At 40.1% G+C, this 26,124-nt stretch overlaps 1 protein-coding gene across 3 annotated transcripts in view; it reads left to right on the top strand.

Annotated features, from left to right (window-relative positions):
- The window catches only part of LOC149305909 (neural-cadherin-like), a 106,201-nt gene that overhangs the window by 29,246 nt on the left and 50,831 nt on the right, over positions 1-26,124 (top strand). For all 3 annotated transcript variants that reach the window (XM_089476999.1, XM_089477000.1, XM_089477002.1), the window contains exons 4-12: positions 303-507; positions 3,007-3,118; positions 3,762-4,011; positions 10,229-10,371; positions 15,113-15,285; positions 17,311-17,479; positions 20,022-20,192; positions 22,866-23,038; positions 25,189-25,356. In XM_089476999.1, the coding sequence (XP_089333125.1) occupies positions 303-507; positions 3,007-3,118; positions 3,762-4,011; positions 10,229-10,371; positions 15,113-15,285; positions 17,311-17,479; positions 20,022-20,192; positions 22,866-23,038; positions 25,189-25,356 (1,564 nt within the window). The remainder of the gene's footprint in view (positions 1-302; positions 508-3,006; positions 3,119-3,761; positions 4,012-10,228; positions 10,372-15,112; positions 15,286-17,310; positions 17,480-20,021; positions 20,193-22,865; positions 23,039-25,188; positions 25,357-26,124) is intronic.

Below are 26,124 nucleotides of genomic sequence, written 5' to 3'. Positions count from 1 at the left end.
TACAAACATATTTAAATCTTGTCTGCAAATTTCTGCCTCTCAAGGTGTATGTACATCTGTGTAGTTAAACATGGATTAGATTGATAAATTAAACTCAGTATTTTAACAACGGTTGGATAGCATTAAATGTTAGTAAAGGTTTTAGATAGTTTAAACATGTGGGTGGATACCAACAACAAAAATGCATTCTGCAGTTCAAACTGCCTCCTAATCTTTATAGGAGATTTATCCATTTCTTAGTCGCACTAGGATATGATATGTTGGGAATTAGCTAAAATTATTCTTGACAATTTTTATTCTAGGTTTTTGACGGTATCTGCTTTGTCCCATCAAAACAAGTCACTGAGTTATAGCCTTATAACTAATCCAAAGGGGCTGTTTGGCATTAATGAAGTAACAGGTGATGTGTACCTCAGTCGAAATATGGATTATGAGAGTGATCAACACCAGTACCTCCTTGTGGTACAAGCAAAAGAAAACCCAGGGCAGCTGAGCAGTACAGTTGAGGTGAGTGCTCCTTATTAACTATGCACTTTCATCCCTCCATTTGTATATACAGCATTCAGTGGAGTCACATGCAGTTGGTAAAAGACTCTGCCTAAATGATTGGGGGAGACATAGTGGGCTTTGGGGGGCACAGAAACAAAGCCTGTAATATATATATATATATATATACACACACACACACACACACACACACACACACACACACTAATATGCTTTTTATTTATATACCGCTCTTCTGAGATGATCAAAGCGGTTCACAGAATCATTTAAAATTTTCACATCATAAAAACAACATCTCAATATATCTATCAATAAAAACCAGTAAAAACTGAACATCAGTAAAACAAACATGGAATCTATCAATTGTAATTAACCATTTATGTCAGGGGAGACGGTCTCTATAAGGAGTCCGAAGGGAATGCTAGTCGGAAGAGATGGGTTTTCAAAGCCTTTTTGAAGGCGTCCAATGTGGAGGTCATCCGAAGTTCTTCTGGAAGTTTATTCCAGTACATTGGTGCAACTGATGAAAATGCTCTCTGGTGGGTTGCTACTAGTCTCACCTTAGAGTGTACTAATAAATTTTTTCCTGATGTTACACTAGTCCCTGCCATATTGAATTCTAGCTACACTAGCAAGGAGCCAAAGTAAGTTTTATACCAACTCAGAGGGGCTCTACAGATCACCCCAAAGGAGTGGCTCTGCACTGCCCCTTTCAGTGCTGGATTGGGGCTGTGGCAACCACACGCCGCGGCCCTGATCTTGTGCTTTGCCACTCCCTTTTAGAATGGTAAAAAGCTGCTCTTGCTGCCATGGCGGCAGCTTTTCGCTAATTCTTTGGCTCAGCGCATCTAAACACTGCGCCAAAGAAGCTGTGTGACACCGCCTGCCATCTGGTCAGGCATGCGGCATGGTACCAGCATTGGCGCAAAGTAAGAGTGTGCGCCGTATGGTCGCCATGCCTCCACTCCATCCCGATGCTGCCATTTATTGCTGGTCTGTACAGCCAGTCAGCCTATATAAATGTTAGTGATCTATGATCTACCCACCTGTTCAGTACCTTCCAGAAAGATAATTCCTTCTTGCTCTGAGCACAAGCAAAGCAATCATTCCCTGTTTTTTCAGGAAAGGAGGAAGAATGCTTTAAGGCATTTTCAGCTTTTCTCCTATTAGCACCTATATTGCTCTGCTGCTAAATAAAAATGGAATGTCTCAGCAGTTCTTTTATATTAATACTATTGGTTCCCTGGAAGTCACCTAATGTTTATTATTTATGATGAAATGCTGTCAGAAGCTGAGTGCTTCAGCTTGCCTGCCAGAGAGTTGGATTTGTTTGCCATAGGTTTGCCTTGTGCACTTACGATGTATTATAGTTGCTCAAGGATGGGACATACAATAGTGTTAATTGCTACGAGTGTTGCCCACATTCCTTTGTGAGTTTGTGGCAGGATATCCAAGGTCAATCTCTTGATGGAGTGAAAGCAGAAGGAAGGGCACCCATGGGAAAATGGGGAAAAAGAGAATTTTGGTTTTGTGGCAAATGAGAATGTAGCCTAATAAGAAAAAAATGCACTGTCTGGTTTGTGTATGTTGCAATTACATCAGTTGCATTATTGGTGATCTGTCCTGTTTGATGTATTTTTGTGATTTTGTTTTGCCGCATTCCCACATTGGTGCTCGGCTGTTTATATGCTAGTGTAATGATGCACATCCTTTGAGTTAAGTTGGAGTACCCAAGCTTCTTTTTGCCATGGTTTTTAGTCCCAGGGCATGGCTTCATTTCATTTTCCAACCAGTTTTGCCTTGTAAGTCATCTAAAGAGCTAGGCTTCAAAGTGGGTCGAAGCTGCTTTATTTGGCTAGTGCAGACAACCTCCTAGTTACAGTATAAACATTTTAGGTGTATCTTGTTTAATTTTTGTAAGCTTGCATGAAAGCCAGCATGGTGTAGTGGTTTGAGCGTTGAAGTACAATTATAGAAACCATGTTTGAATCCCTGCTTGGCCATGGCAATCCACTGAGTAGCCTTGAGCAAATTGCACTTTCTCAGCCTCAGAGCAAGGTAGAGACAACACCCGTAGCCCAACAAATCTTGCCAAGAAAATGCTATGATAAGTTTGCTTTAGGGTTGCCATATAATCTTCCATGCGTCCCAGACTGAGAAAAATGTGGCATATACAAATCACAATCTGTAACAAATAGTAGTAGTGATGATGATGATGATGATGATGATGATGATGATAATAATAATAAATCTATAATCTATTTCCCAGCAGACAGGGTCCTAACCTCCTGTATTCTGGGTTTAGCTCCTCCTATTCGCTCCTGTAGGCAGGGACAATAAACAAAAGACCAGCCCCTATATAGGGAGGAGCTAGCCCCCCTGGGCCTCAGTCTTGTTCCTGCCTAAGCTCCTAGCAGGATGTTCTCTTTGTATCACGAGTAAGTACCAAAGTTCGTTTTTGCTACTAATAAACATGCTACTTTTCTTTTTTCATTTTAGGTTTGGGTTGTAATTATGGATGTGAATGATTGTGCCCCAGAATTCCAGCAGTCAATCTACATAAAAGACAATGTTCCTGAAACAGTGACTGCAACAACAGCACTTCTACAAGGTTAACAACATTTTTTTAAATAAAAAAGAGACATTGCACATCATGTTGTGAGGCTTGGCCCATCCAAAAACAGATATTTTGACTACTGTTTCAGTATCTGAGGGTTAGTTGTTGTGTCAAGCAAAGTGTAGAATAAAAAGAGTACAAGAGGGCAAGATGTTACAAACCAAACAGGAAAAAACAAAACAACTTGAGATGTTAGTCAGATGCCTGCATGTTGTTTCATTCCTTAATAAAGATGTTATGCTGGGGAGGATATCTTTTGCAGGGAGGCTCCTTCTCCTTCTGATATATGATATACCATTACATGTAAATATGGTCATTGTAAAGTTTCTTCATATGTTTTTTCTCCTTTCTCTTGGATGATATCTTTGAGCTGCTTGTGTTTCAATTGACGTGATAAATTATATGAGTTTCTGTATAGGATGATTTGGATGTGTGTTTCTTTAATGTGTGAGCATCATATATTCATGGGAGAAACAGCACAGACATGGCATGAAGCTGCTTTGATGTCATGAAGACAGTGTTTTGTTATATTTTTTAGTGGTTCCTATTTCTGCTGGTTTTCCCACCACTTGATCATTCTTTTGAACTTTGCAGTAAGCGCTGAAAGAGCTTCTCATCTTCCTCTCCCCTCCTACAGTGTCAGCCAGTGACTGTGATTCTGAAGAAAATGCAGAAATGCTGTATTACACACTGAGTCCTGATTTCAGCATTTCTAATTATGGCACCATCTTCCCAGCAACAGAGCTGGACTATGAACGTCCCAATCACCTGTATGAGTTTGTAATTATGGCCGTTGATAAAGGAGAACCACCAAGGACTGGGACAGCAACAGTCAGGATCCGTATCTCAAATGTCAACGATGAAGTGCCTAAGTTCTCACAATCAGTGTAAGTCCATAAGTGTGCCACTTTATTAGAGCTTTATCTATTGATTCATCTGCATTGCCGTAGGGCATTTTCTGTGTGTACTTTCAAACATGCCGGCAGTGTTTCTTGAAAGCAGTATGTTAAGAAACGGATAGTGCAGTTGAATATCTCATCAGTAATAAAACTTCTTTGTCCCTAGCAGAGGCATTTACTCACAATTTTAGTTCCCTAACTGCTGAATCGGTGTAGTAACGCTGATTTTTCTTACATTGTTACTTGTAGTATAATATGTGTTTGTCTGTCTCTCTCTCTGTCTTCTGACAATATTTTGTATTCGTTTGTGTGTGCATGTATAAAAAGAGAAAAATTTGTATAGATTTCCTATAAAAACTACCAGGATAGTATGTAACTAATTTTTTAAAAATGAAGACAGCAACTTTCTAAAACATAAATAAACATAACATTAAAACATCATTTAAAATATTAAAAAATGGAAATCTACTAAAAACAGTTTTTAAAGCTGAGTTAAACGCGTGTGTCTTGGCACTTCTTCTAACAGCAGAGTGAAGACTGATAATAGCTCTCAAGGGATTGCGTTCCACAGTTTAGGCTGCCTTTGAGGGTAAAAAATAATAATTCTGTCATGATGCAAGCAAAGTGCTTTGAACACCCTCAGGCTTTTTGAAGTGCTAAGTGTTAGTTGTCAAAGTGTGATGTACAATGAAAAATTTCAGTGTGATGGGCTCCTTTCCAAGATTCCAGTGAGTCAACCAGTGGTATCACTACGGGGTGCAGAGGGTGCAGCCCACACCAGGTGACACCCCAGAAGAGATGTCATCTGGTTGCGTGCTCTCCCTGTTGTGGGCTGAGTAGTGGCAAGTGCACCCCTCATGGTTCCACTGCAGCAACATGGGGCTCTTCCACATCCCTCCCAACTTTGTTGTGACACTACTGCAGCAGCAAAGGAGAGGGCTGAGTACACCACCCCCTACAGTCGGTTACGACTAGACATTCATGTCATCCGTTCCAGACCCCCCCTCCTTTACCTTTTACCTCAGTGAGCAGGCTGTTTTGGGGGGATATTTTTTCTAAAGGTCAGACCTCTGCAAATACCAGAGGTTTTTTGAACACATGGATATTTTCTTCTGGTTTATAAGTGGTGGTGTTTTGGCTGTATAAAGAGAGGCTTTTTAAAAATGAATACACAGGTGGATGCAATGTTACCACTGGGAGCCTCCCCCCCCCAAAAAAAAATCCCATTGTTGGAGAAATGTGTTATATAAATCTTGTAAGTAAGTAAGTTTGTAAATAGAAAGTTCAAGGGCTAAGATCCAGTGGTGTACAGAATTATGATTTTCTTCTTCCTCTCCAGCCTTCTGTAGTGTCAGAAACCAGGTCCAAAGGCTTTCCCAACATTCGAAAGCAGGATTCTTAGGCAGCATGGATGGCTGAAGTTGGAGAGAGGAAAAAAAAATCAAGTTTAAATTGTTTAAGATGTTTTTAATCTTCTAAAATCACTTCATTGTTTACATTATTTGTTTAAAACTTCCTTGTTTTCCAAAGCTTTGGACATTTTAGTTTAATATTGTTTTATAATCTTATATATTTTGATCATATGTATTTGTCAGTTTCTTTTCTCTTGTATTGCATTGTAATTCTGTCTGGATTGTTTTACAATTGTACTGCATTAGTTTTATTTTTGTATTACTCCTTCCTTTCCCTAAGTGTGTGTGTATTGGTGTGCGTGTGTGTGTGCATGCATACCTTGTTGGTTCTATGGCTTTGGTAGGGCTGGCTGTTTGTTGTTGTTGTTTTACTTTGTAAAACATCATGTACACTGATGGTGCTGTATAAATAAATCAAACAACAACAGCAATAATTTCTTCAGTTGTTCAAATTGATTTTATTGTATATCTTCCTGAGAGCTTTAGGTACAGAGTATGATATAAATATTTTAATAAAATAAATAAAAGGCCAAATTTGAAAAGTTGTGTCTCAGCATTCTTCTTAAAGGCTACAAGAATGAGAATTGATTGTAACTTCAAGGAGTCTTTGTTAGTACAAATGAGTCACAATTAGTTGGACCTATACAAGGACCGGAAGATTGTAAATGCAGCACTGCCATGGAGAACTACTTGCCATATCTTTTAAAAACAAATCTATGTAGTATTTCTGAATCACTGTTTCTTCTTCATGGTCTCTGTGACTCACATTAAATGGATCTCTGTGTCTACTCAGTGTGATTTCTGGAGCTGCTAAAGCTTTAGAGCTGTTGTTCTGGTGGCAGCCCAGACCTTTTCACCTCAGGTATATAGGTCACCCTGTCCATCTGGTCTCATTTCCTTTTCATCTACCACAGCAGTAGTGCTGACTAGAGCTTCTCCGTAGCACTCTTCTTTCACTTTTGGTTTACAACTTGGACTGTTTTTCTAACTACTTTTTGTGATTTGACTAGTTTTTTTTATCTTCACTCCTTTCCACCTTGCACCACTTATTTATGGCCTCATCAGCTTCTTTCAAACCCTGCTTCACTTGTGTTTCTCTGTGTGTCAAATCCAGGACTAGGATGGACGCTCTAAGTGCCTCTCATGGCCAGTCATTCACCCCTCCAGGGCCACCATAGGTGTGCTTCCCATCTCAATGCTCTTCTTGGAGAAAAGGCCCCTTAGAGCCTTGTTCATGGACTACATGGCCCTGAATACAATGTTGATATAATTGACAAAAATCCAGCCTTCCCAAAGTTGGATGGGTTTGTCCATATGGGTGGCAATCAAGCATTTAACCATGGAAACAACGGTGGGTACCTTGGCATCATGCTCTGCAGACAGAGCAACACCATCAGTACCAGCACCCTCCTCAACACCACCCTTACACATGGAAATGATCTTGTAATCTACCTCCGCCTTACTCTCCAACCCCCAAATAGGAGTCACACACAAAAAAAAAATAACATAAAAAGAAAGAGAGCTAAACCATCCTCTTCTCAAGACCTACCCATACAACAAAGCCACCCACCGGCTCAATGGCCATGATCCTAGATGAACTCATCAGTCAACTGAGAAGACATCCCAGTTTTATTGCTGATACCTTCCTGGAACCGTCCCACACTCAGCATACCTCAGAAAGAGAGGTGACTGATTCTCCAGCTGGAGTGCTTTCAATTGTCATACCTACAAACTCCATCGGAATTCTGTTCCTAAAGCCCAGAGGGAGAAGGGAAGATAGGAGATACATTCTTCTTCAATTGGCATGACCCCCTCCTAGATGCCTTCTGTCTTTTCCCCATGATCACACGGGTTATTGCCAAGCTCCATCCCAACTGGATCTCCCCGCCATCTACCAAAGTGGATAGTACAGCTCCCTTGGGGATGATGGAAAGCTCCAGGGGATGGTGAGGGAAAAGGGGGCAGCAAGAGGGCTTTCAGTCAAAATACTGGAGCACAGAAAAGAGAGAAGAGGAAACAATGGCCTTTAGGACCATGGTGAGGATGAGGGTTTCACGAAACTTCTTTTTCAAAGTCCCTTAGAACCAGTGCACAGCCTCATTGAATGCTTCGTGTGGTGGTGTTTCTCACTCGGCCTTTCTGTGCGAGCACACTCATGTGGTACCTTTTTGGGACAGACTGACTGACTGGAGTGAAGAGTGAGCGCACATGGTGGTGGGGGAGAAGTGACAGGAAAAAAGAGCTTTCACATTTGTGACCCTGCTTTCTGAGCTTTCCAGGACTTGGCTGGCAGTTTGGAGCTATGTTGTTGCTTCTGCTTTCATTTGTTGGAGAGGCCAAGAGAAGAGGTGTGTATATGTGTGGAGTTGCACCCAATCACCTTGGGAGCAGCAACTGAGCAGATGGTTGAACTGCAAGACTAGCACAGGAGAGAGTCTTCTCAGTCACTGCTCAGCCAGCTGCATGGTTGCTATTTCCAGGGTGGCTGGGGAAAAAGGAACAGTGACCAAGCAGCCAGTCTATCAGTGACTGAGAAGACTGTCTCACACACTGGCCTTTGCTGCAAGCCTGGTGCAGGTGAGAGGATGCTTGACCAGCTGCTTGGTCATTGATTCCTTTGCATCTGGTCACCCTGGGAATAGCAACTGAGCAGCTGGTCAACTGGTCTTCCTTTTGTAGTAAGACCAGTGTGAATGAGACAGAGGAGCAGGCCTGGGCTGCTGCCACTGCTGTATCCACACATAAGAAGCTGAGGAGGCAGTGGTGAACTGGATGCAGCTGAGGTAGATGTCACTGGCCAGCTGGTTGCTACATAAAGAATAATTTAATATCAAGAAATAGGTGTTGGGGGCACTAGGGTCGTTGCTGAAGAGGAAAGGAGGTGGTAGCCTGAAGTTTGAGGACCACTGTTCTATAGCATCCCCTCTGCAATTTGGCGGACCCTGGAAACGGCCTATAAACCTTCCACATGGAAATCATATATATACAAATGGGAATTGTTCCTTGCCTTCCTCAGTTCCAAGGATGTTTTCCTGATGACTACGAACACTACCTACATCTTTGACTTCCTCATCTTCCTTGTGGATAAAGGACTGTCCTTCTGCTCAGTTAGATGCTACCTATCTGCTATCTTTTGCCATTTTCAACATGCAGGCAACCCATCTTGTTTCCTACACCCATTGTTATGACTGTTTCTCAAGAGGTACCAGAACTCACACCTCCCAGTATAAGCCCTGACTTCACAGTGGAACATTCACCTGGTCTTCTCTTAATGTTTGAGACCTCCCTTTGAACTAATGGCCACAAATAACCTCAGAATCCTGACATAGAAGACTGCCTTCTTTGTAGCAATCACCTCTGTGAGGCGTGCAGGAGAATTATGCACCCTCCACACCGATCCATCCTACGTACACTTCCACAAAGATAAGGTAGTATTTTGTCTTGACATCACATTCCTACCAAAAGTTGTCTCACATTTCCAGTTCTACCAAGACATTACCCTATCTGCATTCATGCAAAACCTTTCCACTGGCCTTGAATGATCCTTCCCTTCCAAGGATGCCCACTGCATCTTGGCTTTCTGTATTGACAGGTCAGTTGCACTAGGCAAGACGCAACGTCTCTTCATTTATTACACACTTCACAGGCTAGGACTGCCAGTGTTACTTCAGTGGTTTTCCAAATGGGTGATAGCTACGATCAACTCGTTATACAAGGATGGTGGGCAAACAGCCTGCTTCTCAAATTAGAAGTCATTCTACCAGAGTGACATGACATCAATGGCCTTCCTATCTGGAGTCCCTCTACAAGACATCTGGGGCTGCCATGTGGTCACAATCCTTCACATTTGTCTCCCACTACAGGATGCACAATCGTTCCCAAAAGGAAGCCGCTTTTGGCAGGGCATTACTCTCTCCATCTGTGGCATGGCACTCCCATCTCTGGGGGTAAGTAACTTGTCAATCTCCCATTTTGTGTGAGTCAAAGAGGCTACAAAGAAGAACAGGTTGCTTACCTTTACCTGTGGTTCTTCGAGTAGTCATCTGTGACCTTACACAATCCCGGCATTCCTCCCCTTTCATGTTCTGCTAACCTTTTTTCCTGAATTCTCCTGATTTGCTGACTTGAAACTGAGACCAGATGGGCAGGACGGCCTATATACTATGGAAATCACACTTCACAGGTGCAAATATCCATTTTGTGTGAGGTCACAAATGATCGTGAAAGAACCACTGTTACAAGTAAACAACCTGTTTGATTGATTACTGACACATAGGATATGTGTAAGTTCACTAGCAAACTTATTTACATGCAGGAACTCATTAACATTTGAAGTTGATTTGATTGTGATCTTTCACCTTGTTGATAGTCAGAAGGCACATTTTGATTTGCAGCTAGCACATAATACAGTATTGCTTATGAACTCTGTTTATATTGTTTGGTGTTAGGTTCTTCAGAATAAAGACAGGCACATAAGAAATCAATATGTAGTTTGCCCTTTTTCTAACAGGACATCCTGTTAGGGTAATTTGAAGTGTTCTTTTCTTATTGCCAACAAAGAAGGCAATCAGTAATGTCTTTTGGTGATGTGAAGTCGAAGGCTTTCATGGCCAGCATCCATATATTTTTGTGGGTTTTTCGGGCTATGTGGCTCTTCTAGAACATCATCATATAACCCGAAAAACCCACAAAAAACTATCTTTTGGTGATGTTTTTCCATTGCATTTGATGGTTCTGTTTGAATTTCCTTTAATCTGGTCTGGTAACTGAATTGAATCTTATGTGTTTGACAGATACAGGAGTTTCGTTTCTGAGGATGCAGGTCCCAACACACTGATAGCAACAGTTCATGCTATAGACCCTGATGGAGATGGTGTTACCTACAACATTACTGGAGGGAATCAAAAGGGAAATTTTATTATTGATCCTCAGAAAGGTAATGATATAATTTGTGTGACTTTTATAGGTCTGTGACTTCTAATTGTTGCCTGTGGCGAAATGGGTTGGAGTCTGTGTCTAATCTTAATTATGCATGTGTTTAAATACATGTGAAGTATATTTACTTAATCTTGCTGGTGGTTTTTTCTCTTCTGATGTTAGGACTTGCTCCTCATCTCTGTCCTGGTGTACTGAATTCAAAGAACATTGCCATTGCCATTGGTTCAAGTCTCCAGCTCTACTCATAAGAGGAAACTGGAAGATGGCAGGCTTGACCAGGAATGGGCAACATGTTCAGTGGGCAAAACAAAAATTAGTGAGCAAAACAAAAAACAAAATTTAGTCCATTAGACTAGTATGGGGGCAATCTAGATTCAAACTCCTGCTGTCTTGAAAAATCACTGTGTGATCTTAGTCCTGTTAGTCTTTTCCCCCCCTCACTCTTCCTACTTCAGTCCATTTTGGCACTGGTGAGGTTGCATGCTGCAGTTAAGTAAGAGGCTATAGTGACAGTGCGGTCAAACACATGGACAAAATAAAGTAGCTTCCAGCCGCTTTGAATGCGGGCGGTTTAGACAACACACGAGTTGAAAGCGGTTGAGAAGCGAAATTAAGCCATGCTTCGGGACTAAAAACTGGAGCAAAAAGAAGCTGGGACACTCCGATTCAAGGTGAAAAATACACATAATCCATCCTAAATGTATTTACATATGCATAGTGAAGATTTGGGTAAAATGTGATGTTTTTAAAGAAAATTTAAAAATATTTAAAAAATTATTTTTTTGAAATTTTAATTAATTGTGGGGCCTCTCCTTTCTCCTCCCACTGAACTTCCCTCCCCACTCCCACCATCTCTTATAGCATTTTAAAAGGAAGCAGGTGAATGCCACATCCCATATCTTCCAAAAGCGAAGTGTTTGAGGAACAGTGGTGTCTTCTCCCTTTTAAGGTGTCATCTGGTGCGGTCCACACCCCACTAGTGATGGCACTGGTTGTGCTGTTTATGTCTCAGCTGATCCCTGCCACTTGGTATCCTAGACACTCAAGCATCTGTTGACAATATTTCACATCCACATTTCTTCTCTGCAGTAGTGTTTGCATTTCTCCATGAAGCCAGTCTCCTGAGGAAATGCTTGGGGTTATATTGCCCCTTTCAGCAAGAAGGCAAACCCAGGACACTGTGATGTATTAAGCGGTTCTGTCATATCTTTCCCCCACTCCTCAGAAAATGTTTAGCAGAAACCTCCCCCAGCCTTGAAAGTTGCACACTCCTAGCTATTGCCATGATGAGTGTACTTGGAAGATGTTGATTTCTGTGGCAAGTTCATTTTCAAGGTCAAGGACTAAAGCAATGGTCATAAAGACTAGGAAGGGGAGCAGGAATAGGTGCAAGCTCAGCCATTTATCAGCATCCTATGATTTGGTCCTAAAAATGCTTGAACATAAGCCTCATTTTTGTTAAGCATTTCAGTTGAACTAGTAAAACAGCCCTCCACCAGCAGAAGAACACCATTTGATCTGCTCCTATATATTTCATTGTGGTTGTGTGCTGTGTTGTTGTTTTTGTGTATTTTGTTGTTGTATTATTTTTTACTTGTGGCAGCCCTATCACAGGATTTTCTTGGCTGAGAAAGAGTGACTTGCCCAGGATCAGCCTGTCCTCCAATGTATGTATCCTTTCTATGCTCTGCCTTTTTAATGATGAGAGTAAAAGAGCATTTCACTTCTGGAACCTTAAACTAGTTACAGTCGGCTCTCCATACCCATGGATTCTGCATCCATGGATTTGACCAACCACAGATCAAAAATATTCACCCAAAAATAAACAGAAACAGAAATCCAAAAAGCAAATCTTATTTTTGCTGTTTTATATAAAATACACCATTTTATTATGGCATTGTATAGCATGGGACTTGAGCATGGATTTTGGTATCCATGAGGGATCCTGGAACCAAACCTGTAGTTACCAAGGGTCCACTGTTTGTATCCAGCACTGACTACTGACATATCATTTATTTAATAAAATCATAGAATCATAGAGTTGGAAGAGACCCCAAGCGCCATCCAGTCCAACCCGCTGCCATGCAGAAACACACAAAGTACCCCCAACAGATGGCCATGCAACCTCTGTTTAAAGACCCCTGAAGGAGATTCCAGCACACTCTGAGGGAGTGTGTTCCGCTGTCGGAACAGCTTTTACAGTCAGTTAAATTAATATGTTTAAATTAATATGTTACATATAAGATGTCATTGTGCATGTATGTGTGTGTGTATGAAAACCCACCAGTAGTCTGATTTTGAATGTACTTCACCACTTGCTTTAACATGTACCTTGAAACTGTCATATTAATTTTGAATAGTCAAGATCTCTTTAAGCAAGGAAAAAACATTTTGAACTGAAAATAAATGCACTACTATACTTTTATTTGACACGATCTGATAACTTTGCCTGATAAAATTCTGATCTCTCTCTCTCTGTTTTATACACCCTGGGTTTGTACATTCCCCTGAGTCAGGAAGCTAATCACAAGTAAATAAGATGCCACAGATCTGTCCTTCTCCTCCTCATTTGATCTGTCTTAGGGGTTCACTTATGAAAAATTGATGTCCATGCAAATAGTGCTTTTGCAATATTAATGTTCCAGATATGAATATATTTCAGGAGCCAGAAAAAAAGGTGCAATTGAACGGATTAAAGAAAGAATTGACGGAAGTATCATGTGTAGATTCCAGTTTCCCCTACCTCATTTATGGCTTTTGTTATATTACAAGTATTTAATTGGACTTAATGCTACTGGTATTAATGTAAAACTGGTGTAAAGTGTTCCTTTGCTGTTGAAGCTGTTTCAGTGATGCATTTCAACCACCGATAAAGTGGGATTGCTTTGCTGCTGAAAGATGTAGTATCTGAACATTGTGTTTTTCCAGCAATAAATATGATTATGATATAAATTCTGAAACTGGAAATGAGGTGGGAGTCTGATATTAGAATTTTGGACCCTAACAAGAATTTCCACGTTTGCTAACAAAATCAGTATATATGTGAGGAGGAGGGAGCTGTAGCATCAGGGATGAGAAAAAGAGGTCCTGGCATCTGTTGATCTGTGGTCCTTACAAGCCTGGTAGATAAGAGACAGGTAAACGAACACTGCAATGAAATGGTAACAAAAATAGTAATGGAGGTTTAAATGTGTAAGCAACCATTTTTGTTATTTATTTGTTTTATGTGTCTTTTATTGTTTTTTTGGGGGGAGGGAAGAGAAATAGGCATAAACCTGTGAAAGTCTGTGCCATGATAAATCTCTTTGTCTCCAAGGTACTATATGACTTCTCTGTGGTTCTTGCTGCTAGAAGATTAACCCAGTTCCTCTACAGAAAAAAAATTCTGATTGTCAGGGTAGTTTTAAAAGCTTTTATGGAGATGGTAGCAGCATATTTTTTCTTTATTTTCTGTAAAAGCTGTTGATTTGACTCACTCAGTCATTAACCACCCCCCAGTTCAAATCTATGCTGTCTCCTTGGGCAGTTATATTTTAAGATGGTGCTGTCAGTAAAAGTGTTCTTGATCTATCAGAATGTCAAGGTGAAGCTAAGGCACATGTCAGAAATCAAGCAGCAAAGGCGAAGGCAGGGTGTTTGCAAGTAATGTGAGTGACAGTTGTCATTTTAACAATGGTCCATTTGCAAATGGCACATTTTATTACGCTGGATAAATAATAGACATGATGTGATGGTATTACTGCAGGAGAGAATGGCATTTGCTCACTGCAAGCTTTTCAAGTAGCTCAAGTCTGGTTTGCTTTTTAAAATAAAATTTCATATATTTTGCTGTCCCTTCTATGACCCACAATATCTACTGAGGTCCTGTTGAAGCAGACCTTCTGTCAGCTTTGCTTTTTAAATAATGTCAGAATGCACAGCAATGGCAGTATGCTTGAAATTCACAGTAAATGCACTGTGTCTGCAGTACCGCCCTAAGTCTCAGACAAACCCTCTTTGATTTATAGTGATGGTGAGGATAACTTTGTCTCCTTCTGCCTGTGAAGATGGTGGGATCAAAGGAAAGCCATTCCTTGGAGATCTCCAAACTTGGCCAGCCTCATATCAGGAGATATTATCTTTTATTTTTGGAGAAACAATCTTATGGTAACTCTATGAATGAGAGATCTCCAAAAGACCTGGTCATCTATAGATCTCGCAAAATCAGCCTTGTCGCTTCCATAATCGCATAAGTCCATCTTCAGTGTGGTCCTCAGCTTTTCCTGCTTCCTTCCACTTCACCACACATTATTGCCCTTTCCAGTAAGTCACACTGTCTGGTGGTTTGTCCACAGCACAGTAACTTCAGTTTAGCCATTTTGATGGCAGCCTAAACTTTAAAGATCTCCTGCCACCACGAGATGAGTTTTGTTAAAGGTACGGGCTGGGGGGGAAGAAAAAAGATGTAGGCATGCCCTTTCCCTACCTCTGAAATGAGGAGATAGTCATATACCAAGGGTGGAAGAGGCCCTTCCCAAGTGCAAACAGTAAGGGGTGCACTGTCTGTGGCAATGGACTGGAGAATGGGAAGGAGGAGGCACATCCTTGAGTCATGGCTCAGAGCTCCTAAAGCTTCTACTTGACTTCTTGATGTTACTCTTTGGGCAGCTGCTGCTTTAATCTTCACATGGGCCTACGAAGCTCTGGTCAGCAGCACCATGTAAATATGCATATTAAAAACTGAACAATCTCTTTTACAGGCTTGATTCGCCTTCGCTCAAGCCCACTTCCTAAACTACAAGGGCCAGAGTATGTACTTAATGTTACAGCTACAGATGACAATGCTTCTGATGGACCTAGCTTTCTTTCAAGCACTGCTCTTGTTGTTGTACATATTGATGATGTCAATAATAACAAACCTGTATTTCATAAGGTAAGTAGGTTGCTGTGTATCCCCTCAAATAACTGGATGTAACAAATCACTTCTGTTTCAGCATATACAAGGACCAGAAAATTACTTTTTAATACAATTTGTTACATTTCTAGCCTTGAGGATTGCATGGGTGCCAAAGGATCATACCTTGTTCACTTCTGCTGTGGAGAAACATTTCCGCAGTGGGAAATTGCATGTGGAGAGTGCCAAAAATGTGCTGGAATGATATAACTAATTTTGACTTGCAGTGAATATGCTGACAGAAAAAGTAGATAAGGATATAATTGCTTCTCTTGAGAACCTAAAAGGGCTTTCTGTTTTTCCCCCCTTTCATGGACGTGCTTTTTTCATGTAAGAAATTAATTACTTTTGAAGCAAAGTTGTAATTGTTTCCTTAGTTTAATGCTATTTGCAGTGTATGCATTAAAAGTGGCCAACTGATGCCAACTGTTGTGATCTGGTATTCTATCTCATAATTGACACACTGGTTGGGGAGATTCTGGGAGCTCAAGTCCCCTTAAAAAATCACTTTTCCAAGTTCTATCTATTGCCCTTATCCTGTTGACACAGAGAAACTAATCTAGCTTCTCCTAGTCATCTCTTGCTTGCCTTCAACTTCTGTATTATGATAGTGAATGTATAGCCCTTTGGATGAGGTTGGACTGCAATTTCTATGGTCTGTCATTATTGGCAATGTTGACCAATATTGGTCATAGTTGCAGCCCAACAACATCTGGGGAGCTACACCTTCCCCAGTCCTGTTCTGTATTGTTTTTCATCTTCCTAGTAAATTGACTGATAACAGAAGGCTTCCGTTTTGATAATTTACTATAGGGCCAAGAATGAAGAAATTGGAATATTAAATTCAAAACAGTTTTATAGACTTCCTTTAAAATCCATGAAGCCATTAGAACTGGTGAGTGTGTGCACAGTGACCAAAATATGCATAGAGAAAAATGAATGGTTAAGGCAAAGAAAACTAGCTTGAGTACTTAAGTAACTTATACATATTTGTTATAGAGGCCAGATAGAGAGAACAGTTCAGAAATGACAAGTTGTTGATAAAGAAACAGAATTAGCTAGCTAATTATCAGGAAATCTAAAGTCTTTAAAAACAAAACAAAACTGGGCATCAAAGTGAGAAATCCAGAGTTCTGTGTTCAGGAAGAGCGCACACAACACCGCTTTCTACCAGGAAGCATGGAATCAAACATTCCCCAATCCTTTTTTCTTTTTTTTAAATGAAGGATTCCCAGAGGTTGTTGAAGATCCAGTGATGTTGTATTTAGAAGGTACAAGTTTTGGCACCTATGAACGCATATGGGTGGATTGCTAGAGGTGTGATAGAAAAGTGCAAAAGGGATGCTCCTCATATTTCAGAGTGCCTGTATGTTTTCATGTTTTGGGGATTATGGGTGATGGAAATCTTTCTGCAGAGATGTGGGATTCTGAAAGAATCAGCTGTACATTTCAACAGAATCAAAATGCATATTACAAAGGTATAGTTCACCATGGTTAAAGCAACCGTAAGATACTATCTCGCTGTTACCTTTGCTGCTGTAATTGCATACAACCACTGAGAATTTTGCATTTCCAGTTAAGAAATGACATTATGGTATAAAAAATGGTGTTTATTTGACCCAAGGCATTTCAAACAAAATCTCCCTCAGGGTCACTTGTAAAAAACAAAACTGTGCTCTGTATTCTTGAAATACTTTTTGACAAGTGAGAAATTTTTGAAAGATCAAACAACTATTTCTGCCTATTGAAGGTTTCTTTCTTTTCTTTTCTTCTTTTTCCTTCTCTGTTAGCTCAAATGAGACAGTTAGATTTTCTTTTGTGAACTTTCATATTTAAAAAGGAATCATTATCCCCACTAACTCCTCAAGTTCCATTGATTTCTTCCACCACCCACTGTGCTGGATTTCAGTGGATTGCATCATAAAGTCAAGCATCATATGCTAGTATCTAAAAATGTTTTGTGGTGCTTTTTTAAAAAATCATTATTACTATTATTATTTATAGTGCCAGCATTATCGTGAACATGCATCTGTGCTGGAGAATCAGCCAGTGGGAACATTTGTGTTACAAGTAGAGGCAGTTGATGCAGATGAAGGCACCAATGGGAGAGTGAAATATGGCTTGATGCATAGAGATGGTGCTCTTCCCATGTTTAACATTCATCCTGACACAGGTAAATTGCAGCTTTATGATTAACCCTGGTGTAAATACAGACGTACATGGTACCATAATGGTTATGAAATCAAGTTCAGCATTTATAGTCAGGTAATACTTTTATTAGGACCAATCTGCATGTTGTGAAATAGTGAAAAAACGTTTGAGCTCTTCAGAAATCAGGTTGGATATTAAAGACCACTTTCGCAACCTGCCTGTGGTTTTGAAATCAGCCTCAGAGGTCCTGCTTGTGATCCCACCCTTGTGACCTTTGAGAATGGTGGATTTGAAAGTTAGACCTTTTTTGGTAATTGGTATTTCTCAGCAGGTGATTCTGTCAAGCCCTGATTGATGTAATGCAATTCTGCTTGTAATGGAGAAATGTCTGTGATGGACGCAATTGCTCCTGAGCATCTTCTCTCACAGTGTGGAACTAAACCAATCTTCTGCTTCTCTACGGTGCTGATGGCAATGAAATGAGTAACTCTGTTGGAAGACTAGGGATAAGTCCGACTGAAGATAAATTTTTTGCTGCATTGACTTGGATATTACAGGCCCAGTTGATGTAACCTTTGCTCATGCTTATCCAGTGTTAATGGATACTTTTTCAATGTGTATAGCTGAGGATGTGGATTGGTTTGTTAGAGAGGTGAGATCTACCACATGTGCTAGTTCCTTGCCCTTCCTGTATCATTTAAAAGGGCAGAGAAGGACTGGCTGAGTGGGTAAAGAAGTGGTTAATGCCCCCATAGCAAGGCAGTTTTCCAGATTTCCTGAAGAAGACAGTTGTAAGATCACTTTTGAAAGAGTTCTCCCTGGATCTCACAGTATTGGATAGTTATGAGCTAGTCTTCAGCATTCCATTTCTGAGCAAGGTGCTAGAGCATGTGGTTCCATTCCAATGAGATTGATTATCTAGCTGCATTTCAACTTGGCTTCACACGTGATTATAGGATTGGAGATAGCTTTAGTCACTTTGGTGGATGACCTGTTCTGGAAAATGGATAGAGGCAGGATTTTCCATTTGATTTTCCTGCACCTCTTGGTGTTTTTCTGTACTATTGACCAAGGTAGCATTCTGAAACATCTTAGTTGGGCTGCTACTTGGAGGCATTGTTTACAATGGCTTAATTTCTTCCTAGAAGAGTGAGCTGAGAAGGTGGTACTGGGGGATTCTTGTTTGATTCCTTGGCTGCTTGACTGATCTCTTTAACACATGCCACTAGGAAAGGATTGTGGAGTTTTCAGTAGCATCATCTCTTTTTCTCCTTTCAGTGTAAATCCAAAGGAAGCTGTTTTTGTTTTAAACCAGTGTCTGTTGGCAGCAGTGGATTGGATTAAGGTAAACAGATTGAAGCTTAATCCAAACGAGACAGAGGTGCTCCTGTTAAGGCAGAAAAAACAGATCAGGGAATAAGGATTCCTCCTCTGCTGAACAGAGTTATACTTCTCATGAAGACACAGGTTTGCAGTTTGGGTGTCCTGAACCCGGACACTTGGCTTCCTTTGGTGGCCAGCAGTGTGTTTGCAAGTTAAAACTAGTGTGCCAGCTGTTCCTGGAGATGCCTGATCTGACCATGGTGACACTTACCTTAATTATAACCCATTTGGATTACTGTATTGTGAGACTGTCTTTGAAGAATTCTCAGAAACCTTGGATGGTCCAAACAACTTGGGGCTTGTTACAAGGGAGCACATGATCCCCTTATTACAGCAGTTGTACTAGGTTCTGACCTGTTTCTGGGTGCAATTTAAAGTACTATTGATGACTTATTAAACCCTATCCAATTCCTAGCTTGGTGAAGGACTGAGTCCTCCCATTCTAAACCATCCATGCCCTGACATTTTTGAGAGAGTCCCTTCTTTTCATCTTGCCATCCTCACAGGAACACTTGGAGGAAGTGCAAGGGAGGGCCATCTTATGTATAGTCTCAGATCCTGGAACTCCCCTCTTAGGAAAGTGAGAATATCTATAAAGTATGTACTGTAAAGGTGGGGTGTAAGTGAAGTAGTAGTAGTAGTAGTCGTAGTAACAGTAACTTCTTTAGAAAAGAGGTTTGCTGTCTTGAAAAAACAGCAAACCCTTTATACTACTTTATAGATATATATCCCAATATTGGGACTCAAGGCAGCTTATAAATTGATAAAACCAGATTTGAAACCAGTACAGATTTGAAAAGGGAGGGAAATGAAGTAGTGGATGCAGATAGAAGAAATTAGCTGTAGAAAGGCTTATTCTAGTAAAAGTATTACTCAGTTGTACATTTTGGAATAATCCCGAGAAACCAATACCCTTCTCTGCTTTTTCTGTAATGAAATTGTTTACATTTGCTCATATATATTTCCCTGCAGAAGCTATTGCTGAATTGCAGGTGAGCATAGGGCATCTTTATATCTTACTGATGGGGATGTGCATTTCTTCTGGATCTTTTTTGCCTTTCCTTCAGTGATCACCCTCTAGAAAACAACAGACAATTATGTATGATGAATCCTGTCTTACAGTCCAGTGCTTAGTGAAATATGCTGAATTAACCCATTTTTGTTTGTGATAACATTTATAGGCATCTTGACAACACTTCAGATATTTGACCGAGAAAAACAGAGGGAGCATCCAATCACTGTAACAGCAACGGACCAGGCAGCAGAGCCTCTCATTGGGATCTGCCAGATCAATGTGGTCATTTTGGATGAAAATGATAACAGCCCCAGATTTGAAAACACCCACTATGAATGTAATTGCAACTTATTGGACAATGTTTCGGTTATCTGACTGTGAACTTGCCTGAGGGCCAAACTCTTTTTGTGTGTGTGTGTTTCTTGTTTGATTTTTGTTCTTTAATCCCCCCCCCATGCAGTTAAATCTTCAATTATTATTGCTTGTATGTAAGAAGAGAGAGAAAAAAGAAAAGACCATGTGCCAAAGGAGTAGTTCATTCTCTCAGTTGTTGTAGTGATGGGAATGACACACCATTAAGCAGTGAGCTGACCACTTTAAGCAGCAGATTTGGAGTATTACAAAAAGATAGTGTCAGAGTTGCCCCTATAGGAGATTATCACATGGATTTAAAATGGGATAAAATGAAATGGTCCCGTCATGATCACGCAAAGATTTTCACATGATCTCATGCTCATCCAGTACTTCGGTCATGAATTACCTGTACATGTCATTGTACAGGTTGTATAAACTTCTCATTCACAGGGAAATCCCGTGAATGGTTTCTCAATAGTGCTTGATTTCACGCTATTGCTAACGTGCGGAAGTCATTCGCACTATCATGGAGCTTTTCAGGACCTTTTCCCAGACTGCTTTGTGGTACAGACAATTCATTCTTATTACTGGGATTGTTTTTAGAGGAGATTTGTGTCTGTTTGAGGTGCAGGACATCATTTTGTTTGAACTAAATAAACATCATGTTCTTAGATACAGAAATTTTATTTTATGGGATGGAACCATGTTTTTCAGATATGTGTAGTAGTGGGGAAACGACACATGCACCAAACATTCAATCATGATATAATAATGATGAAGGGAAGTGATTATGCAGAATGCAAGTGCATTTCCCTTTCATTTTTATATTGTCCATATAGCGTGATTGTGCAGCTGTGCAGAAACATAGATCGCTATAGTTGTGGGATTGGCTCTAGTGTGATAATCTCCATAGCTCTCTGTCATGTTAAAGTTGGGCGTTTAGCTGAGCTGTAGCCATAATGGAGCTTGAGTGTGTGAAATGGGATGAGCAGCTTTGGGGGATTGTTGTGTGTGATCCGAGGTCATATAGCGGCTGGTGAGGGAAAACATGGATTGGAAGAGGGAGGAAAGCCCAAGATGGTTACAGAAGTGAAACTTAGCTGGTTACTATAGCTCTGGCAAAGAATGTGTTGCTGTGCTGATTTTCCCAGTAAACTCTTCTGGGTTCATTCATGAAGCATGTTCATTGAGATAGAGACAGAGCATCACAGGCAGCAAGTAAAAGCTCTGGCAAAAAGCCTAGGATTTGGTGGGCACTATGCCTGTTCTGTCTGGTGACTGTAAAACTATCCAAATGACATATCTCCTGACCCAGTTAATTAACTGTGAATTTCCAGCACCAGCAGTGACTTTTCCAATGCATGGCAGGCATTTCCCCCCTATCCTGAGAGTTAGATAGGGATTTATTTCCCCATCCATTTCCCTTGTCTTGGTTCCTTATGGACTTCTGGGTAGTGTGATGATACTTCTGGATGACATGTTGCACTCCAGGCATCACAAAGAAGGCTGGAAGCCTGGTATGTTTCCAGTATCATTAGATGTGAGCAAGAACTCCTGCTACAAAGTGTGCATGCAATCAGAAAACAGAATAGCCCGACATTTACTGTGCCTGTTGGCCATTTGGTGGAGCCTATAATGTCCTATGGCCAGTGATAAAGAGAAGCGGTGGACTAATTTTATGCCTTAGGTAGCAAAATAACTTGGCTAGTGTTATATTCAAAGATATAGCCATGTTAGTTTATATCAGTATGCAAAGGGATTTTGTACAGTTGGCCCTCCACATTTGGGGTTTTGACTTTTGTGGATTTGATTATTTGCGGTTTTGATTAATGTAACATCTCTAGGAATCTCTAAGTCCTCTAGCACATTTCTGCTGAACATTGACAATAGAGTTGTGCTGGGGAATCTAGAAATTCATAGAGAAAACACTTTTCTAGGCATTTGTAGGTCCTCCACCATGATTCTGTGGCCAACGTCTGGCAGATGTTGACCATAGAGTTACATTGAAGGAACTGGAGATTCCTAGATAGGTCTTGTCTTAGGTAAAAAGAATGGTGGTTTTATTATTTACGGTTTTCCCACATTCATAGGGGTCCTTCATTAGATGCAGCTAAAGAAGGAGACCCAGATGCATATGATGATGAAGCAGACATAGTCTATGAAAGCTTATGTTATAAACCTTCATTAAACATTTTAAAGCGGAGACTATTAGTTACTTTCTCTCAGCCTCACAGAAAGGCAAAGTTAAGCTCCATCTGAACAAATTTTGCCAAGAAAACCCTGTTATAGGTTCGCCTTTGGGTTACGGCAATGTGGAAAAAAACTGTAGGCACACAATACAAACACATAGCCATTTCTAGTGACACATAGCAGTGAGTTTTCATCTTCATTATGTAATTGACTAGATGACATATAAGACCTTTTCCAACTTTGCTGTTCTGTGAAATTCTGTGAAGAGAATCTTTTAGAGAGGGGTGTATAATTCCACTCCCCACTATCCTTTATCCAAAAGACTAAAGCATTACATTTACATAATCCCAGAATGAAGAACAGTGTGTATAATCCTGTCTGTAGTTTGTGACAGTTCCGAGTCTGTTTTGTGTGTTATACTGAGCAAGTGAGTTAATAACAGCTAGCATCAATTCCACTTTCCTAGATTTCTTAAGAGAAGACACAGATGTGGGAACTAGCTTTCTTCGTGTTGCAGCCCATGACGATGACTATGGCTCAAATGCTTCCATTACGTATTCTGCAACCAATGGGAAAATGAAACATTTCCATGTCAATCCTACCACAGGCTGGGTTTATGTCAATCAGCCTCTGTTGCAGGTATGTTGCAGGTTGGTTTGTTCTCTGTAGCCGGATGTCAACTGGAATCTGTAGCTGGTAGATTCAGAGAGATGCCAAGTTGCAGAAGCATGTGCTTTCATAGTCCTGGTTCTCTTCTTGTGCGCATTAGTGTCACTCTGATTGTTATACACCACCCAAGGGCCTGCTTCCTTTGAATGAATTATTTCCATAAGCATATAGTCATTCACAGCTGTCACATCATGCAGATTTCTGCTTTGGTTGAAAAGAGGAAAAACCCTAAGAAACAAAGTTGGCAGGTCATATCCAAGAGGGAGTGGATGGAATCTATTTTTATTTTTATTTTTGTGTAAAGCTCTATGAAGTTTAACAATCTCTTTTTAAAAAAATCTACAAACTGAATAAAACTGAATATTGCTGGAGGGAAAGAGAGATGCTTGAAAACAGTACATGCCCGATGGTCATCACAAAAGGTGTGGAAATATAAGATCCTAGACAGAATTTGGTATTAACCTGTTATGTTAATTTGTGGGCGTTTCCTGAATAACAAGGAAAAACGTTTTCACATTTTGGTTTTAATTTAGCAAGGCCCTTATAGTAATTTTTTAGTATCATAAATACAAGTTGAGTCTCATCCAAAATGCCCGGGACCAGAAGAGTACAGTATTGGATTTATGATTTGGTTTTTTTACATATAGATGAGATACCTTGGAGATGGGAACCAAGTCTAAACATGAAATTGATTTATGTTTTGTATACACCTTATTAACATAGCCTGAAGGTAACTTTGTGCATAATTTTTGTAGTTCTTCTTATTAGTAATTTTGTACATCGTGTACCATCAGAATCACAGCTACCCATGTGGACAATTTTGGATTTTGGAATGTTTGGGATTTCGGGATACTCAACCTGTAGTATAATTTGACTGTTACTCAGTGTTCTTGAATTATACTCTCCAGTCAGTGATTGGGGATAAGATGCTATATAAAGGTTTTGTAGTGAAATGAACTCTGGTTTGCATCTCTGGAAAGTGTGCAGATAGCCTGCGGTCTTTAAATGAAAGATTTTCACTAGTAACATTTTGAATAGTCTATTGATTTTGAGAGGCTCATCAGTAATTAAAGGAACAAGTTAAAGTTTCAAGTTGCTGTTCTGAGCTCTGACTAGCACTAGGGAGATTGTAAAGCTCTAGCAGTTGAAATGCTTTAAATAGATGGTGTCTGTTGATTCTAGTGATGTAGGCTGAGGAAAGTACTTCGACCAGTAACTTTTGGGGAAAGGCAGCAATGTGCAGACCCTTTTATGCTTTAATACTTATGGTTTAATACTATGGTGACTGTGGCTTGGGGACCTTCCCTGCTAGTGCTGCTACAGAAGACCATTAACATGATTGACATATGCATCAATGGTATAAAGATTTGAAGTTGGAGTGGCACATCATCACCCACTTGTGAGAAAACATTCTGAAAACATCGTATCACTGGTATTTTCTTTTTGTCAGTGTGATATAATAAGGCCATTTCATTCATTACATGGACAGTGAAGCCATTACTCCTAGGCTGTGGAACTCCCCCCCTCTGGAAGTTAGGTTGGACCTTCCTTGGAAATTTTCCAGCAATAGGCAAAGACTGTTTTATTCTGACAGCCTTTAATGGTTATACTGGCCTGCTTGAAAAGGAATTTTTAATTTGTATGTGCTGCTTTCCCCCCTTTCCTTTTCGATACATTTTTAAAAATTGCTTTAAAAGTTGTTCAGTGTTTTAATTACTCTCTGTTATCTTTTTAACACATGCTTCTTTCATTCATTCTTTTTGTTCCTAGTCACTTCAAGTCCCAGGGGACAGGAAGGGGAGAAAGGCAAGGTAGAAATCTAATAAACGGGTATTTTAATTTGTTAGTTTAATTATTTTTTTCCCATCATGATTTAGCCATATTATTTTTTAATCTATATTGTGAGCCACCTTGGGTCCCACACTAGGAGAAAAAGCAGTAATAGTAAAAAAGATAAAAATAGATATGTCTGTCTCTAACATTATTTGGAACATATAATTTCTGAGCAAAAATAAAGAAAAACATGGTAGAACTGATATTAATGAAGTTTGACATCAGCATTAAAAACACACACACTATATTTTGCTGAAGCAACCTTTCTCTTCTTCTTCTTTATGCAGAAATCCTTTATAACGCAAGAAATCATAGCAATGGATGGAGGGAACAGGAGCAGTAAGGTAGAACTTAGAGTTACTATCACCAGTGCAAAAAACCAACCCCCTCAGTGGGAAAGGGACACTTATGAAGTAATCATTCCAGAAAATACAACAAGAGATACAGCCATTGTGGTAAGTTGTAATGGGGACAGGAGACAGGGATGCAAGCTTCTTAAAAACAGAAATTAGAATTTTTCAGCTTCAGCTGTTGAGCTATACGCGCTGTTTTCATTTTCCAAATACTGAGAAAAGGACACTGCAAAATACCTCAGATCTCCTCTTCCATGGTGTCTCCAAGTTTCATTTTTCCTTCTTCATTAATATGAAACTTGGTGGCTCTTAATTCTCACTTCAGCTGCTTTTGTAAATGGATAATTGAGAATGCTTTCAGGGCAGTGGTTCTCAAACTTTTTACCCTTATGACCCCCTTTACATCTACATGTGGACATTGCCTCCCACCCCAGCTCAACATATAGTATAGGAATAAAAATATTGTGTTTGTTTAGTGTGTGTATCTTTGTTCACACATTCATGTATATTCATAGATATACAGGAATATATTCATGCAACAGCAGCTTGAAACTATCTCCTGGTGTAAAGCCATTGCTTCTTACTCTGTTTTTCATTTGGTGAAGATGAAGGACATGCTCCTCATCCTCCTCTTTTTGAAAGCCTTGTGACTGAATGCCTTCAAGGTGTAGTGGTAGCAAAGCCACTAGTATTTCTGTTCTTACATTACTGTGCTCCCCTGCAAGTAGTCCAACACATTTTGAGAGCACTCTGGGTTGATGATAAGGTGTAGAACTTCAGGTGTGCATGCAGCGCTGCATATATAGTGTTGTGATTTAAGATGCAGAGGTTTGTCAATCATATTAGAAGTGATTGAAAACTACAGTACAA

The sequence above is a fragment of the Sceloporus occidentalis genome, unplaced genomic scaffold (assembly GCF_023333645.1).
Source record: "Sceloporus occidentalis isolate IW3139 unplaced genomic scaffold, rSceOcc1.0.p SCAF_10, whole genome shotgun sequence".
Classification (NCBI taxonomy): Eukaryota; Metazoa; Chordata; class Lepidosauria; order Squamata; family Phrynosomatidae; genus Sceloporus; species Sceloporus occidentalis.
The sequence above is the reverse complement of the archived record's forward strand: the minus strand, read 5'-3'. Positions and strand labels throughout refer to the sequence as shown.